General features: G+C 46.8%; 1 protein-coding gene across 1 annotated transcript in view; it reads left to right on the top strand.

Moving 5' to 3' along the window:
• Alk (Anaplastic lymphoma kinase) overlaps positions 1–18980 on the top strand; it is a 209341-nt gene that overhangs the window by 136422 nt on the left and 53939 nt on the right. Inside the window, exons 11-13 of the mRNA XM_077682125.1 lie at positions 4352–4496; positions 8426–8443; positions 13825–13929. Of these exons, the coding sequence (XP_077538251.1) occupies positions 4352–4496; positions 8426–8443; positions 13825–13929 (268 nt within the window). The remainder of the gene's footprint in view (positions 1–4351; positions 4497–8425; positions 8444–13824; positions 13930–18980) is intronic.

Below are 18980 nucleotides of genomic sequence, written 5' to 3'. Positions count from 1 at the left end.
TTCGCAGCTGCGTTTCCTTATGCCTTAAAATTTACACTGCCGACGGGTTCTAAAATACGGGTTTCCACTAAAAATCTGTTCGGCTACTAAACGCGTATAAAAATGTTCCTCAAGTGTGTGGGAGCGCTTTTGGAAGTGTTGGGACTTCTTGCCTGTACAGTTCAAGTATCATTGTACATGAGAAAATTGCCAAAGTTGTATACCTAACACTCCTCACGTAAAAATATGTTAATTTCTTAAATAAATCTTCGTCTCCTGTGTTTCATTTCTGTGCATATTTTTGTTCTGAGTAATTTAATCGCGTCATGCAGACAAAAAGTAGCGTTTTTTTATTTGTATTTCCAGCTTTCAAGTATTCTCTTTCACGCCTGTTTCACTATATACGGCCCTCGAGCAAGCGACAGTGGCCCTTGAACATGAATATGAGAGGTGCGCTTGTTCAATTAAACGAACATATCGTCGCAAGTCCAGCCGTTTTATCGGACAATTTAACGGCTGTGTACAGTTTTCGGCGCCTTTGCGACATCGCATAAAATAACGTTTTTGGTTTTCCCTGTCGTAAATACCGGTCGCATACGTCTTAGAGTTTAGAGTGCCTATTTGTGCGGCGTTGGAGGCCCAAAACGCTTTCTTCCTGTCTGTTTTCGGCGCCTACAACGCGCTTTTTTTTAATGCCTAAATATCCGGCTTCTAGTGGTGACATATGAAGCGGAAACTTGTCGGCTTACTAAACAACTTCAACGCAAACATCTTTCGGCTAATCGGGCCATGGAACGAATAATGATCTGAGTAACATTTAGAGACAGAAAATACGCTTCCTTGATCAAAGAACAAACCAGAGTAGGTGATATCGTAGTTCAAATAAAGGAAAAGAAATGGACTTGGGCCGGCCGCGTAATTAGGCGAAATGACCGTCGGTGGACAATTAGGGCGGCAGTGTGGGCACCGAGAGACGAGTCTAGAAAATGAGGAAGGCCAATTACTCAATGGAGGGACCAAATAAGGAAATTCCGAGGCAATCAATCGACTCGAACGGCGTATAACACGAGCTGTTGGAGGTCGATGGGAGATGACTTCCTCCTGCAGTGGACCTAGCGGGCTGTTGATGATGATAATTAGGTACCGCGATTACAACCAAGCATCTGTTAAAAAGACAATGTCAGCACTGCATGTATTGATTAGGGAAGATTTGTCATCACGTTTAGTCACCGGTCTACCAATGTTAGATAAATAACAATTAAATTTATAATGAATGTCACAAAAAAAGCAGATTAAGATCAGCTGCAATGGGGGTAAGGCCGGATTTCCCACTCTAGAAGGCAGCTTTCTCCCCACTCACTTTCGGCCCTCCGTTGTTCTGAGCGCTTCTGTAATTCGCTCTGTTGACAGAGAGATGTGGAGATGAAGTGAGCGTCGCGAAAATTTTGCCCACATGCCTCATCTATTGCTCAGGAATTAATGCACGGAGTGCGCGGTTGTATGAACTCACAGAGTGAGTGTGGTGATAGTGCCAACCTCCCTTTTTACGCATTAAAGTTGTTGCTCTTTGTTACATAAACAGACAATAAGCAGGACCCTGAATCGTTGCCTAAACACATGGTGACCTGGATGAAATTTACTAAAAGTCAGGAAGCTAAAATCTACTAATCGATAGTTTAAACGGCAAGTGCACCCTGTATGTCGAGAATATCTATCGAGAATATCTGTATGCCGAGAACAAAGGCAGCCGCGGAGCGTCCTGAGTTGACGGTGCAGCGTTCCGCCCCTGTGAGTTCCTCTGACTTTCGGCGGTGCGGATGAAGATTACGTTGGTTTTGATGAGGATTATGCTTAATCACTCAACAAGTTGCCTTTCGGGACGCATGCAAGACGCGCCACCATGGAGCCCAATATTACAAAATGTTCTGTTTTCATACAAAAAATAAGGCTGTAACGATCACACATATGTGAAAGTTGATCAAGAGGACCAGAGGGAAGACCTCGCGGTGCAATATAACATCAGTATTGGTACGGTCACTCATTTGGGGCGGGCTCCACGAGGGAGCGCAGTAACTGGTAGAAATTATACCCACATTATAGTAATATACCGAAATAGGAGGTAAACACGAGTGCAAGGGCAGGCAGGTGGGGGGGGGGGGGGAGTGATGGGAGTTTAAAACCCGGGGGGGGGGGGGAGGGAGGTAACCCATTAAGTTAGGGAAGGCTAGTGCAAACAAATTAGAATAACACAGGCAAGTCTGTTGGGGACAACCGACGTGCCGATACAATGGGACGGCCTCTAATTATCATCATCATTATCTTTCTTTAATTTTCCCCCACTGAAATTTCTTTTAGGGAAATCAAAATCTGTTATGTTGATTGTAACATTTATTTGCCGAATACATTTGTAATTATACTTTCTTGGTACAGCGAGGGAATTCGTTTTTGCTTGTTGATTTTGTGTAGTTACTAAGCAAAGTCTCAGGGACGATGTCATGACTGTGAGTGGGGTACTAGAAATCGGTAACATCACCAGAAGGGGAAACTCCATGACCTTGCTCCTCATAAAGCACTCCATCTGTGATGATATGCTGCTGCTTTTTTATCAATGCACGAATCGAGGGTACGTGTGTACGCATTGACGCTGAGAACTGCCGGGTATGGGTACTTGTAAAACATATATGACTTTCAAGATTTTCAAGATTTTCAAGATTTTCAAGATTGGAAGATTTCAATATTTTCTTTTGCCGAATTTGAGTGGCCCAGGACAGAGAAAGAAAGCTGCGTGCACAGCTTCACGGGACCGTAGCCCTTACAGTGCAAGGCGCCAGCATGTGCAAGCTGCCGCAAATAGAGGCATAATTACTAAAGTGTGAATACAAAAGTGATACGCATGCATCACAAGCGTAGATATCGAAACAATAATTACTGTGTACAACCGGAAAAAAAAATTGGCCGCGTATCTGCTCCTTTCGTTGCAAATGTCGTCAAAAGACGATATTCTTTATCGGCTTTTGCGAAGTAAATGCCTCCCTTCGCTTTCCCGCTCACCTCTCATGTTGTTCCTCTTGCGTCGCGCTCCTCCCAAGGTAAAGACGCCAAAGGTTTGCTTAAATCATTTTAAATTTCCCGCGTTCCACTGCTCTAAACCGGGTGTCTCGATGCGAACGCTGCCGTTCGGCGAAGACGCTCGTTAATCGAGGCGTCCTACTTCAACGTTTATAGAACCGCGTTTCCCTACTCCACGTGCGTTGCAAGCAGAACGTGGAACCTATCCATTGGAACCTTGCGTAACTGTTGCCGGTTGATTTCTTAAAATGGCGCCAGAAGCTATAGTGGCGCGGGCGACAGAAGGCGACGGCGGACTGAATTCTTTTTCTGCATTTGATGAAGTTTTTAATTTATCAAAAGTCTAGCATGTTTGATTTTTTTATAAAGAAACACTGCAAATATCACTTCTGTATTGATTTGTTGTCTCATATTTGCGTAATGTCTTGTTCTTCTTCAACAATGTTGACAAGTATGAACCTTACACCGGACATAGACGGGCAGATTTAGCTGTGACTATATAAGACTATTGCGCAGGCATTATTTTGCTTTGGCCGGGTGGCTGAATCGAGTCACAGACAGACAGACGGACAGACCAAAATTTCTGGGTTTAAGTAGCCCAAGAAAGACTATCGTCTTTAAAAAACTATAGCCACAAACTGCAGAAGTGAGATCCCGATACCTTCGCGGCACAGGCCTGCACCCTGGGAGACCCTCCGATCTCCAGCCATGGCTGGAGATCGGAGCGATGGCTCGGAGGGATGGCTCGGATCTCCAGCGATGGACTTCCTCCGGGAAACCGGTGTCAACTTGTACCTTTAGGACCTTATGCCAGCGGGCGTACTATAGCAATAAAAAAAAAGTATGTTTCGCGGAACAAGAAGAAAAAAAAAAAGAAACGAGAGAAAATAAAAACAATAGAAAAGCTCCCAAATTGCTTCACAAATTGGACACGGTTGCTTGTGATACAAACCAGATACATTAGCTAGCAAAGGGGGGCACTAACGTGAAAAAAAAAAAAATCAAGGTAGCAAACTTCATACAGACGGCAATTAACTCAAACACATGTGACATTTCAGGGATGCATTCAAAACGCAGGAAGCCTAGAAAAACTAAACAGAAACGACAGTAGTCATGGCCAAGATGCATATTAAGAAAGCGATTTAAGACAACTCTCAGCGTGCTACTGTAGTTAAATCAACCTCCATCAAACTTAAAGCGTTCGAAATGCGTGGTAATGTGTTCGGTAGTGTCCCGGTACTATGCCTTGTTCAGCGTGTAGGGATGATCCAAGGTAAAACGAAGCCATGCTGTGTCTACGCAGGGTGTTCGTGCGAGGAGCCCGTGGGGGCCTAGGCCTCAGCCGGGCTTGTAACACCTCGGGCGCCCTCGTCAGAGCCACGTTCTACTGGGAACACGGCGACCGCATCCACATCATCGCCGGACAGCGGGGCACCGACGCCTGCGAGGTGAGTTTGGCGTGCAGGCGTCTAGGTGGTAGCACTATACGAATAATACCGGGAGACAAACCGTAGGAGTTCAGGCTTGAGCACAATTGCGCAAAAAGGAGGCACGGACGAGAGAACGAACGGACACGCATTACGCAGTCCACTTCGGTGTACGATTTTGGCTGTGAGTGCCAGTTCTTTCTCTCCTCCGTGCCTCCTTTTTGCCCAATCGGGCTCGAGTTAAGGATTACCGTGATTTTAAGCGCAACGAAAAAAAAAACATGGACGGTGAATAGAGTCGACAGAACAGGCGCTATCCTGTCTACTCTGTCTACTTCAGCAGTCCCGTCCTGTCCTGCCTACACTGCATTCACCGTCCGTGTTTTTTCGTTGCGCTTCAAATCATGGGAACTATTCACCAACTGGGCCTGCAAGAAGTTATTCTCAGTTATGGATTACCAACGCCGTAACGCTGCCTTAATTAAGTTCAAGCTTACTACCAATAAATATCACCAGTGTCCATCAGCCTTCCATGTCGTGCATTCGCCTCCGCTATGTCCAAGCATGTGGGCACTATTTACTTGTATTTATTTTCTGCTTTTCCTTTGTGTGACCTACAACACACAAATGTAACGAGAAGAAAATGTACGATGCACCTTGACGGGTCTGGATTGCCCCTTAATTGCAACCATGGACTGGTGTGAAAATATGACAGTAATATTTTCATCACGATTGATTGATTGATTGATTGATTGATTGATTGATTGATTGATTGATTGATTGATTGATTGATTGATTGATTGATTGATTGATTGATTGATTGATTGTGGGATATTGCTCCCAATCTAAAGATCTAACGGAGTAACTCAGGAGAGCCCACTGGGAGAAAATCTTTTTATCCGCTGCAAAAAAAAAAAAAAAAAAACATTTCGTAACAGTCAGGACAGTGGCTGTACTGTACCGCAGTTTTTAAATAAAAAAAGTTCGCCACCATTGAAGAACCAGGTTTATATATGCACTTCTGAAAAATGTTCATGTACTTAAAACTTCCCTCGTGTGCCAAAAGTGGTCTGGAGTAGCCACCACTTCAGAGGTCGCACCGATTTTAATAAGCAATTATTAACATTTAAAAGAGCATGGTCCAGAGCGATGGCGCAGCTACTCAAGCCGACCTACTTGACTTATTCCTCGTAATGACTCACTGGTTCGTACCTAACGACGCGTGCATGGTTCACGGCCCGGGTGCAACAAAATTTCTAAATTCTCCGAGCCATTAGTTCGTTCTTTAGGATTTTCAAAAAAGCCCAGTCCACTGCGCCGATAGTCTGGACTGCTACGAAGAGACCCGTGCAAGAGAAAACACTCAGTTACCGCAATCAGGCAGGCCGGTGGGTGTTTTGCGTACTCTGTTAATACAAAGCGACTTGGTCGCAGCTAGACTGGAAGCAGGGTACTTTGAGTGAAATGTCATTTTAAAACAACGAGTTAGACTTAAGCTTAAGTCAAAATGTGCCCCCAGTGATAGCTGACGCACGGGGTATACGCAAGATACTTCTACTCTTCTTTGTAATTTCTACTGTCTAACTTGAATTCTAGGAAATCCTAAGAAAAGGTCGCTTGGCCAGGGAAAATCACGAGGACACGGGAGCCCCTTAATGACATCGTGATTGCGCAAGCATGAATGTCAAATTGCCGAACGTGTACGCTCATCGTTACCATCTTTCTCCCCATTCCGTCATTCTTTTTTCTCGCTGTTAATTTGACTTCGCGTATAGCCGTGTTCGCACCGTAAAGCAAAGAGGATGAATTTATCGGAAACGTACTTTGCTACTTTCCCACTTGCTACGTCTGCAATTAGCACGCTCAGATTAGTGATATAGGCCTCAGTACATGTCTCTAACACACTCTCCTAGTACAGGTATCTAGCACATGTCCATGTGTAAAATTCTACAACACACTTACTAGGTCCGTCTATAGTCGGCTAGAGTCATAGGGCTGCCGCGGTGTTGGGGGCTCGTATTCGTCGAGCATTCCGGAGCCCTCATTTTCGTATCCAACCCGGACCCAAATTGAAACAACTTCATTTTGAATAAACAACTAAGGAAGGAAGGAAGGAATAGTATAGGAAAGGCAGGGAGGTTAGCCAGGATACTGTCCGGTTGGCTACACTACTCAGGGGGGAGGGGATACGGGAAATGAAAGGGAAAGAAAGGACAGCGGTACATATTAAAGAAGAAAATGAGAGGAAGGAAAACAGGAAAAACACAAGGCGTGGCCAGGCAACTACAAAGGCGGTACAGACGACGCACAAAACCAGAAAATGTACAAAACTAATGCGGTCCACTGATAAAATAGGCGAACTAAGGGCACTGCACTGTAGTAATGTCCCTACAATCGTTCAGAGAGGCACGTGTCCTTCAAAAAGCTCAGTAAGGCTTTTGTAGCCTTTTTGGCCTGTGACGGACAACGCCTATCACACAAAATATGATTCGTTTATAGAAGATTGGCAAAGTTTGCACCAATAAGAGTATTTTACGTTTTCAGTTCTCTGAGTATATAGTCGGCCATGATTGTGTGCGATCTGTCGGTCGTTTTCGGTTCTAGCCTTTCCGTCGTTTTCTGTCGATGGCTACAACGCCAGATTCTTAAAGCGAAGCTTTCTACGCCTCACCGATGGCAACGTTGTCCCAAAAACGCACTGCAGGAAAGCCAACTTCCTCTAAAGGGGATGATGATGACCGCGTGCGAAGTGAAACATGGTTGAAACGCGAAGCGTTCTCTCGTTGAGAGCCAATGTCTTCAAAGTGCAAAGTCAATGTCCAAAATTTAATTACCAAATGACCAAAATGACTACACTCGATTTCTACCTGAGAAAAAGCATCGCTTTTCAACCACCTTTCGTTAGAACGGAGCTTTTCATTTTTTTTACGAACCGAGTTAAAAGGACCATGCAGGCAAAGCAGCACAAGTTTGGTTCATTGAACAGATTGCCTCGTTAGAATCGCATTGACACCACTTTTGACGTAAACTTCGCTCAAATAAGCTATATAATTAGGGAAAAAAGGAAATGGCCTTGCGACACGCTAGCTAATTTCGCGCAGCAGAACCTATGGTGCCTTATGTGCCAGCTCTGCGATTGGCGAGGCCGGCAAAAGCAAACGCAAATTAGGCAGGGCTTGTAAGCTTGCCGCACGACCTATTTCAGCTTAAATTTAGGGCACAGTCTTTTCATAGCAGTAAGGATGGGAGGATAAACAGGGGAAGTTACACGTAAACATAGAGGTGCCGATGCGTACTGCTGTTGGTGCTGCGCGCACTGTATACTCTTGTTATAGCTGCACAGCACTTCGGCTCTTTGTGGTTTTCTCAGACGACAGTGGCCGATTGGCTTAAGCGACGATGTCTTACGTGACCGTATTTGTTGAGCGAACGCCATATTTCCCGAAACGATTATTTTCTACCTCAACAAAAACGATCCAGCTACAAATGGGGTCAAAAACAAAGCAATGGCAGAAAACGACCCGCCGTGGTATGGTGGCGCCATTGGCTAGCGACAAACAAGGCTCCGCAGCACACTAAGTTTATCTTGAAGACCTGTTCTTTTGACGTCATGGCAGACGTCACGAAAACACGATTTGGCGGGAGAATCAAAATTTTAACTTATATTGAATAATTTCTCAGTAAATAAAGCATCTTTTGCTTCCGGACAAGCGCTGGGGGCACTATAAAACACGAAATCTTTCGAACAAAACAAACTTGTATTTTCTTTGCATGGCCCTTTTAAATAATGCTATAGTAGCAAGAAGCTTGTACTTTCGAAGCTTGTGTCGCTTCGAGGGGGGTCTTGGGATCGCTCGGGATATTTGGCCCCATGTCCTGTGTAAACCATTTCCTCTAATAACTGGACTTCTGTTCTCTTTTTTCCCATGCACCCTCCGTGGATGAAACAGAACCCAAACCCTAGGATCGTAAGTACTTCTGCCAGCTTGATTTTTTTATTAACAACTAAATTCAAAATGTCCCAAGGCCTTCGAAAAGAGCAGCGGTGTAAGTGCAAAGCTAAAGCAAGCTTTGTAAAAGGCTTCCTCTCCCCTTAGGGGCGGCGATGACGTGATTGTAGCAGAGCGCCATCCTTTGCACGGTAAAATCGAAGCAAAGGGACAACATGGCCCTTCGACGTATGATTTTACGGCCGATACGCGAGGAAGCGTGCTTGAACTACAAGACGAAAAAAAAACTGCAGCAGATTCAACATGACGAAAGTGCTCGACCTTCAACCCGCGATTTTAAACATTTTTGTTCACAAAAATACGACTGAGGCGTGGTTTCGGTACTATTTTTCCCGAATGCGATAGTCCATTTCGTTGTCGCTGCCATTATCCCATGATCGTTAAAGGAACTCTCCGCGTTCATTCTTCATTTTTCTTTCTTTTTTAGCACTATTTCTTGTCTGTTCTCTTTTTACTTGCTGGTCAGTACCACCGAAAATTCAGGCCTATCAGCCCTATCCAAGTGCTTTCTGACGCGTTTTTTCCGTTTGGGATCTATTCATTGCCGACCCGAACGAAGAATTACTCGTTTCATTCGGCGAAACCGTTTATAAAATGTTCGTACAAAAGAAAAGTAACCGCATCATTTGCGAATCGGATATCGTTGGAAACGTGGTGTCGTTAGTGCGCATAAAAAATGCTCGGAGGCATGTGTAGAACCGGTGAGGAGGGTGGGAAGGGAAGACATTGATTTTACGCAGTACAGGATAACGGAATGGAATCAGGAATATTCTTGCCCATCCCTCTTTCTTCATATTGTCATCCTTCTACGAAGACACAATGGCTGGAGAGTAGACTCGTTTTCTGAGGAACTGCAAAGTCTATTTCATGCTCTCACCACGCTACAAAAACTGGCCCCATTAAAAGAGGTTACGTTTTCCCTGGAACCCGTTTTACAGAAAAGAGGATGAATACGTTTCAAGCGGTATTTTTCAAGGAAGGTGTGCCGTACTTCCAAAGACCGCTTTTATGGAAGAGATGTCGAATTTTTTATTTACAGAGCGACTTTTTATGGGACGGAACCACTATGCAGGACGGAGACAGAGGAAAGCGAGTTTAAAGGAGTGTTCTTTGTGTTCCGTTTTTTTTTTCTGTTTTTTAGCGGCGATACGTGCCTCCGAGCCCCCTAATCATAGAATGCCACATTATATTGTCGACCGCAGCATAAAGAATTACTCACAGCTCGTATTATTCGTGGCAGTTTCGGTTTCGGTGAAGCAAACACCGAGGCAGCCGCCATGACAGGAAGGCGCATTTTACGTCACTGTTCTCGTCGCACCCCAGCCGATGCCGGTCCGGAGTCCGCAATTCCCAACATTCTCCCGGCCACAAAAGAGTAAAACAACGTCCACATGTAAGCGGCTCCTGGCCTAAACACCGCGCTATCATTATCGGTAAAAATCTAACGTGCATGCCACTTCCGTCTAGACCGTCTATTTTTTCGTTGACTTTCCGTTCGATGTGGTTTCTTATTTTCTTTCGGTGTACCCAGGTGGGCGACCACGTTGCTTCCGACGTCTTGCAGCAGTCATTTTTGAAACACGGGATGCAGCCCCTGTAGCCATTCAAGGAAATGCGCGCTGCTTCAACCGTTATCGAAGACTTTCCTGCCGTAGATGCAAAACACGCCCAGTTCATCTTTTCATAATCTGCCCTGTGAGGTTTGGGAGCATTACCAACATAGAAGTCTCTGACCTGAAAAGTTTGAGGATTTGTCAGAGTCGATTCCTTGAAAGGTAGAGATCCGCACTTTTGTAGTGAGCAGAAGATATCCGTATCCGTTTGTTTTTGATGGTCAATGTCTTGTCATTGGTTGTGTAAGGCGGCGGAGAGACGACTTGTCATCTTTGTCCCTCCACTTTCGGTGGTGTTCTGTGCAATCGCACTGGCGTGTCTACCCCGTAGGCCCTGCGTGGAGCCTACTTTTGATATGTCGTTGAGAGATACTTCCGCACTCAGCACGCAAGTTACGCCCGTCGTTGTCCGGGTTCGCAGGACTCGGTTCCCGGACAGGGCCTTGAAGCGTCCATCAGAGCGAGGTCTCAATCGCGACTAATCCTTGGACTTGCTTGCTTCGAATAACGTTTCCTTTCACAATCGTCCACAGCTGGTCAGATCCTATAAGTAGGTTGATTTCTCGGTTCTCAGATTCTTGGGGAACGGTTCGTTCATCACCAATTCTGTAGCCCAACTTCCGTAGATGCTTGAAAAAATCACTGCTAATTTCTGTATTTGGGACATTCGGGCAAATTGTTGGTACAGAAATTGCCTGGAGAGCATTCTCTGCACCGTCAAACTGGCTACGCAGTTACAGTTCAACTGTTAGATATCGCCGCACTTCTGGAGGGACGGCCGATGCAAATGACTTTACAGCTGGGCTCGTCTCTCCCACGACTTTTAGACGCAATTTCGCCATGAGGTCTTCCTTAATGAACGTTCGCTGGCTGCCACCATCCAAAAGGCCACGCATGTAACATCTACCTTTAGGACCGATAATCCACGAACGGAAGGTCTGGAGGTAAACGTCCTCGCCCAACTGGCAGCTAGTGAGGGCAGTTGATGCTGGCTTGACGTCCTGCGTCTGCACCGGGCCTCTGCATTCGTGGTCAGAGTGCGCCTCGTCTGTCCTCACTTTTCATGTATAGTCTTGATCGCACATAACAGTTGCATGCCTTCCCTCACATGTTGTGCACGTTACATTTCTTCGGCATTCCTTCGATCGGTGGCCCGTCCTCGTACATCGATAGCACCGCATAGCTTTTGCCAGCCGCTTCTTCTTTTCTGGGATGCTAGAAGCGTAGCATGCTTTAGTAGTGTGCTTCGCCGATTTGCAAAAGAAACACTCGTTCTTTTCAGTCATCGATACTTGAGAGGCGTGCAGAACTCACTTTGACTAACCGTTACTCTTGAGGGGGTCGCTTGAACCTGTCGACGTTTCCAGAGGAGAACATCTCTCTCTCGCCTCGACCTCGACCCGCATGCACCACAAAAGCTGGTCCAGTTGGTGGCATGTCGTTAAGTTTGCTTCCCCAGAAGACGATGCCATGGCTGTTGATTTGTCCTGAAGGCGGACGTGTCGGTGTAACGCTACGACGATCTCTGCCGGCAAAACTTCGAGCAGGATGTCGTATAGCATCGCCGAGAAGCTGCTTGTTGGGACGTCCAACACGTTCAGGCAACAGATGTTCAGCTGGACGCAGTCATAAAGTCTGCGCAGCTCTTTCGTGTCCGATGGAGATGTCACGTGCTGCAGCTCGCGGAGCAACCGCAAATGCCGCTGCATGATCCGGCTCTCGTCCCCGAACCTCTCCTTGAGAAGCTGAAGGGCACTCTCGTAGCACGCCTCCGTCGTTGGAAGTCCGGCAATGGCAGCTGCGGCTTCACCTTCTAGGTAGTTGCGGAGGTAGTGGAACTTGTCGACTGTGCTGAGAGTCGGGTTCGTGTGGACTGCGCCGTTGAACTGCTCCCAGAACGACGTCCATTGACACGCGTCCCCATAAAAAGGCTTGATGGTGAGCGTTGGGAAACGAGGTCCACAGATCTGGGATGGAACCGTCGTTGGGGCCTGTGACGTGTTCATCGCAGCCGAGGGGGCAGCCTGCACCGGTCTGCTGACGCTGAGTTCCTCGAGCCGGCACTGCAGGCGAGTCAAAGTCTCGAGCGTCCGGTCGTCGTAATGCGCTGCAGGCTCGTACTCCTTTTCCAGCTCCTCGACAGGAATCGCATCCTCGATGTGAGCGTCGACCTTTCGAAGCTACTCGCGGCTGGCTATGAGCTTGTACGTCACCTTTCTGAGAGCTGTTCGGTCAGAGAAGCCGCTCTCGATGAGTGCTGTCGCCTCGTTCAAAATCTTTGTCGCTTGGGCTCGCCTGGCAGCGCGTTTCCCAATCAGCGGGTCCATCGTTGGGTGAAAATTTCCGGCTTACTCGCTCGGCAGGGAAGTCAGGTCCGCGCGTTGTCTCCCTGGGTGCGGTTCCGAGGAGGACGAAGTGCTGTGGCGGCCGTTTTTCGGTGAAACTCGGCGTCGCCGTCGCTCGTTGTCCACGTCGTCGGGAGCCGCTCGTTTTTCCCTTGGATTTCGGCACCGATCGACCACCTCGTTGCGGGTGCGCCGCCAGGAAATGGAGCCATGCGGTGACTCAGTTACAATGATGATGATACCCATGCCCTAGGTGCCAGGAGCTGCGTCTTCCTCTTCTACGCAATTCCCAAAAGGGGTGTCTCCATATACAAAGGAAGCTTTTTGCATAGTTATCCAAGATTTGAAATTTCGTGTCAGTGCTCCTTTATAGGGGCATGCAGACAAAATAAAAGTTTGTTTCATTCGAAAGATTTCCGGGTTTATAGTGCCCCCAGCGCTTGCCCGGATGAAAACGATGTTTTATTCACTGCAAAATCAATCAATGTAAGCTAAAATTTTTATTTTCCCGCTAAATCGTGTGTTTTCGTGGTCTGCGATGAGATCACAGAAACCGACCGCTCTGCAGCCGATTGCAAAGACTTGTTTACGGTCAGTGAACCTTGATGGAGCCACCTTACCGCGGAAAGCCATTTTCTGCCGTTGGTTTGTTTTTGACCGCATTTAAACCTGGTTTGTGTCTGTTCAGGGAGTAAATAATCGTTTCGTGAAAAATAGTGCTCGCTCGACAAATGTAGTCACATAAGACACCTTTGCTTGTGTCAATCGGCCACTGTCTTTTGAGACAACCTGTGCAGCTAAACCAAGCATAGTGCGCTCAGTACGAATGGCAGTACGGTACTTCTATGTTTGCGTGTGCTTTCGGAATTTTCCCTGTTTATCTCAACATTCTTACAGCTTTGAAAAGAATGTGCCCTAAATTTACGCGCAAAGCTCTGCCTAATTTGCGTTTGCTTTTGGCGGCCTCCGCCAATCGTAGAGCCGGCTGGTATGGCATCATAGGTTCTGTTGCGGGAAATGAGCTAGTGGGTCGCATGGTAATTTCCTTTTTCCCTAATTATATAGCTTAATTTGAGGGAAGTTTGCCTTAAAAGTGGTGTCAGTATCATTCTAACGAGGCGCTCTTTTGAATGAACCAAACTTGTGTTTTGTCTTTATGGCCCCTTTAAAGGCTATATAGCATTGTGGCTGCATAGGAGGAAGAGAGGATCATGGAAGTCGGATCATGAAGTCGGAAGAGAGGATCATGGCTTCTCTACCCGTCTCTTATCTAACATCTCCCAACGAGCAGCAGAGATAAATCCGGGTTTCACAAGTGCTACGGTGCCCATTGGAATATTAACCCGCCGTTGACGTAGCCCGGTGCCTTTCGCCCACGCAGCAGGACAATTGCAGCAAGACCAGCAAGCGCAGCGCCCTGGAGAGCATCCACGTCATCTCGCGGGGAGGAGGAGGAGGCGGCGGAGGAGCGTCTGCCATCTTCAAGGTGAGCGGAAGCCGTTCTGTCAATTACTCGAGCGTACAGGCCGCCGTATTTCCTAACTTTCTCAAAGGGAGAGTAAAGCTTGAAAAATGAACTGGCCTATGTTGACAGGTTACAGGGCCAAGTCTCTGTATTCGCATCTTCCCTTCACTCGAAGTTTTTCCCTGGCCCCACTGGAGCGCAGGAAGAGCAAGCTATCCCCGCTTTTAACGTAGACTTAGCGAAGTAGTACATCATTACGCTAACGAGCGCCGACAGTTGGCGCCTCGATCGGGCAGCGTGAGCTGCGTCTGATACGAACTCAGCCTCTCGTCGCAACGCAACCGTCTGCTGTACACTCCACGGAGCAGGACCGAAGTAGTCGCACCTTTGCCGAAGCGACCCACCAGCAGGACGTCGTTCGCCAAGCACACTTACAAGACAGCCGCCGAACCGCGTATCATGCTGCTTTCGCTGCAGGTTTCGCTGCCCATTTCACTCTCGTATTTTACCGATTCCTATGACAGGAATCAAGCACAGTTTTTTGAGGCGCTTCGTTGGTGCCAAAGGGGCTTTTCTGCAGTGAATTTTGGCGAAACTGTAAATTGACATCAGTGACGCGTAGATAGCTTCACTTCATTATACTAGAAGGTAATCTGGCTTTAGCATCGGAGAGCGTTCCATCGTTACTTGGCATGGCTAGCCAGCCTGCTCAAAAGGTGTGTGTGGTTGAAAAAAAGCAAAAACTGCAATATTATTGTGAATGCTTATTTAAAGTGGCTTTACAAATAGGAAAGTGTATCTCCAAAGGATTTGTTTTTCAGAAATTATTTAAAAGCTCCATGCAAAATGACCCACACAAAAATTTTACCCCCCATTTTTTCAAAATTTTGGTTTCCAAAGTGAGAAAAAGCCATGTGGCTAGCCAAGCCAAGTAAGAAAACAATGCTTCCGGCTGCTATGGCGGCTCCCATGATTACACAGGATTGAAGCGACTCTTCTATAGTGTATATTACAGTCAAATCTCGATATAACGAATCACGCCCGCGGGACCATAGGAAATCGTTCGTTTGTTTCAAATGCCGTTCTACGTAAAAACTGGCGGTTTCAAACCTCGCAATGAAAATGACGCCTGCTCTCGCTTCTTCTTTTCTTTGTTGCTAGCTGCGTTCACCTTTAAATCTCCCATGAACTTCGCAGCAAAATCACCCACAAAAAGAAATACCTGCCCGCACACGTGATTAGCATGAAGAACGACCGACCAGCCATCCTCACCCAACACAACGAGAGAGAAAAGAAACAAACGCGGCTAGGCTTGCTAGGCTACTGCACACTAAGCCACACCTTTGTGCTGGCGCTAGCTGTTGGCACTCTACATGGCAATGATGATAGCTACTGCACTCAGGGAATACACAGAGAAATGGCGGTTTCTGTTTCACGCGATAGTTGCGACGCTGTTACTTTTAGAAGAATTCGTAATATTGATGCTCCTCGCTTATAACGGGGAAAATAAATTACATGCGCTATTCTGAAATATGCGCTTTATTGAAATTCGTACTTCTGAAATATTTTTAAATTGAAAATGTAGGCAGTCTGGCGGGGATTCTTAAAATATTTGTAAATTAGAGAAGTTCGTTAATGCGTGGTTCGTAGTAACGAGATTTCACTTTAGTACGAGGCTCTATGGCGACGACGATATTATAACATTGCAGAAGCGACGCCAGCCGGGTACACCGGCAATTTTCGCCAAAATAGCCGCGTTTCCTAAGCGACGAGCACGCATCAGCAAACCGGGGTCTCGTCAAAACGATTAAATCATTAAAAGGAACGATTAAACCAAAAAAAAAAATATAGCCTGACGGCTCCTAAGCCTAAAATATTTGAAGAAATGAGTAGGAGTTGGTACAAAGAGGGTGAGGGGGGGGGAGGGAACCCTTTATATGCGACAGCTTCTTCCGCCGTGTTGGCTGTCGCTTGATTGCTCGCTTAATTGCTTCGAAAAAGGGCGCACCCGAAACTCAAACACGATTGGTGACATAATGAAATACGCAGCCGATCTAGCGTTTAATGTCACGTATGCAGAAACTGGGGGAAGTTTCTTGGGTTGTGCCTGTGTTCGGTTCTCACCTAGCTTAGGAGGAAAAATTAGAACAAGAGTGGTTTTTTTAGCGTGGTGTCACCAGTTGTTAATAAATGCGGCTCACCATTATTATGATAATGCCGCTTTGTACTTCTTACAGCGTGGGATTGCCCGTATCGGTAGCTGTAGAAACTCGACAAGCCTTGCATTACTAAACGTCGTTCCTACAAGTTTTCCGGGCTGTTTAAGAAACATCCTTAATTGCACTTCCGCACTTTTCTTAACAAAATTTGCGCGTTTATGCAGAATTCAATGATCCCTTCAATAACCACTTTCAATAACCCGTGCAACACAAAGGCCGACATTCTATCCGTGATTTTCTGAGAGCGGGAGCGGACTGAGCGGGCAGAGCGTGTAACCGAGATCCGTAGCTTAAAAAGAGAAAAGCACAATTTAAACGGCATGCGTCAGGAAGATTTGGTAAGGCGCAACGTATTTGAGTTATGGATGGTATCGCCGAGATGAGGAAGAGTTTGCAATCTCGCTGCAATCCACTTTGTGCTGTATGGAACGGGCGTAACGGATTCTCGTTCACCGAGGAAATCTAGCGCCCGTTCCACCGGGCGCATCACCTCTGCTGGAGTGGGCTTAAATTATAACAAGATCTCGCCTACTGTAAGGTCGTGCATACAGAACTGGAGCGTGACGTCGTAGCTGTGTCAGCTAACACTAAGGGGCGTTATTAGCATCGCGGGATCACCTGAGGGATAATTTTCTCTCCGGTGTTCTTTGCAAAGATCTCGGTGTTAATTTCTCCTTCGAGGCAGTCTGTGGGACAAAATTCGTTGACAGACCTATCCACAGACACTAGGACCCTCACACGCATGCACATATGCCACAAAATGGGCGTTCGGCTAGCTTACGTACCCCATACAACTCATGCGTGGGCTTACGCTCTTTGGAAACGCAAATTCAACTTCTTGTCTCCAACCTCCAAAAAGTCGTGCACTTCCACCCCACTACTCTCTCCAAGTAGGCCTAGGGTCTGCCCATTTAATAAAATTATTCCTCCTCCTCCTCCACTTCTTTCGTTGTTGAGGATCGGGTTATAGATCCCATTCCGCTCCATATTTGGCTATAGATAACACGTCACAGTTACTAGTGCGGAGTTACCATGATATTGCCTTCAAGCGCGAATAGCCTTCTACTTTACTCATGTCTCACCATATTGATGAATAGTCGTAGCTCTTTTATCGATGTCTTTATGATGATGATGTCGGTGCTGATGACGACCACGATGATAATGATGATGCCCTTCGAGTTACGCGCGCACGAACAGACTAATTCCTTTCTTCAAATATAGGCACCGTCATGTTATAGAACGAAGTGCTCGTCACGTACGTGCGGCTGTCGGATCGATTATAAATGGCGCAGAATCCTAATTAACACTTCAGCAGTTTTCAGGGTTCTTTTCTTAATTTTTGCCTGAGCCCATTATAAAATGACAACAGGAATACCGCAGAAACCCGACAAGAATTCCTGTCATACGACAAAAATTTTCTTGTGACAACAGAAGCCCTTTTGGTACGACAAAGCCATCTGTTGTTACAACGACGAAGACAATTTCCTCAACGAAAAACATTCCTGTAGACAAAACAGAACTGCTTGCCGCTACAACAGCCATCATTCTGTTGTGACATAGCCAGATGACAGAATCACATGAGTCGAATACGAGAAGACGACAGTACGACACGCAAAAATGCGACAAACTACAGCAGTTTTTCTTGTCGTCATTTTTGACTGGGAATAATGCAGCGATTGTGAGCCTTTCTGGCGTATAGGGATGGAAATATGTTTCGTCTGAGCCACGTGTACGCTTCGCGTGCTCTGATAAAAAACAAAACAAGCAATACTAGCTTCCCCCCGTTGCGCCGCGACAGAACCGCACATTAACCCACCCCTACGAAAAGAAAACTCGCGCTTCTGCCGCACTTCACATTCGTTCCGGCCAAATCCCGTGTTACCAACCCTTCCAACGCGGAATGCTCACGCAAAGGGCAATCAATCGCCTTTCAAGCACCTCGACGCAGGGAATATACGCTTCTGGGTAGCGGGGCGTGGCGGCACGCAGTCGGGAATGCGAGGCTTAGGGAGGTCACGCCACATTGCCGGCGGCCATCCTCGGCGCGGCCGTTACGGGAATCCAGACGGGGCGGAGTTGGTTATCCTTGCGTGACGGAGTCGGAGGCTGGCGTGGTATTTGCGAAAGCGTCTTTTGATCCCTTCTGAAGGTTGTTTGTAGCGGTTGGGCTGAGGTTGCTGGTCGCTGACGCAGCGAGACACAAAACAACGCTGCAGTCACGCACGCTACTGTGGAAGGCTGCACGCCAGACGTGTGTGCGAGGCGGGTCGCGAATCGCTGAAGTGGGGATACTAGTGTCCAAACACGTCGTCCGTAAGGAAGAAGAGAGATTGCGCTATGATGAAGGGAACGACGAGATTTGAGAAATGTATTGCACGACTGTTTATTGGAAGATATGTGTTTTTTTTTGTACCTAGATAAGTGTAATCTTTACTTCATTGGAAGGTCTGCGAACAAGACGTTAAACCAAGCAATTATTGCAGCAATATAACTTTAATAGAGAACTCTGCGCTGTCGTATTGCTTGAGAAAGTATAAAAAATGGCTCCAATTTACTCTGTGAAGGTGTAAACGACACCCACAATTACCCATGCGACGTCACTTGAAATCGCACATGCTCTACAAAGAGGGAAACCAGAGACTCTGCCAGTCGTTATCTCGGATTCTCGGGTGCGGATTCGCGAACGCAGCAGCGTCGGCAGAAAGAAAACGGAGAGGAGCGTCTTTCGAAGGGCGAGGAGGAGGGCAGCGCGCGCGGCTATCGCGTCATCTCTCTCAGCACCTCCCCCTTTCTCTTGTTTCATGTGTCGCCTCCAAAAAGCGGTCTCCCCCTCCCTAGACGCTGATTACAAAC

The sequence above is a fragment of the Haemaphysalis longicornis genome, unplaced genomic scaffold, assembly GCF_048455015.1.
Source record: "Haemaphysalis longicornis isolate Haplotype H1 unplaced genomic scaffold, Haemaphysalis longicornis Haplotype H1 scaffold_8, whole genome shotgun sequence".
In the NCBI taxonomy this organism is placed as follows: domain Eukaryota; kingdom Metazoa; phylum Arthropoda; class Arachnida; order Ixodida; family Ixodidae; genus Haemaphysalis; species Haemaphysalis longicornis.
Note: the sequence above shows the minus strand (reverse complement) of the source record. Positions and strands in the feature narration are given on the sequence as shown.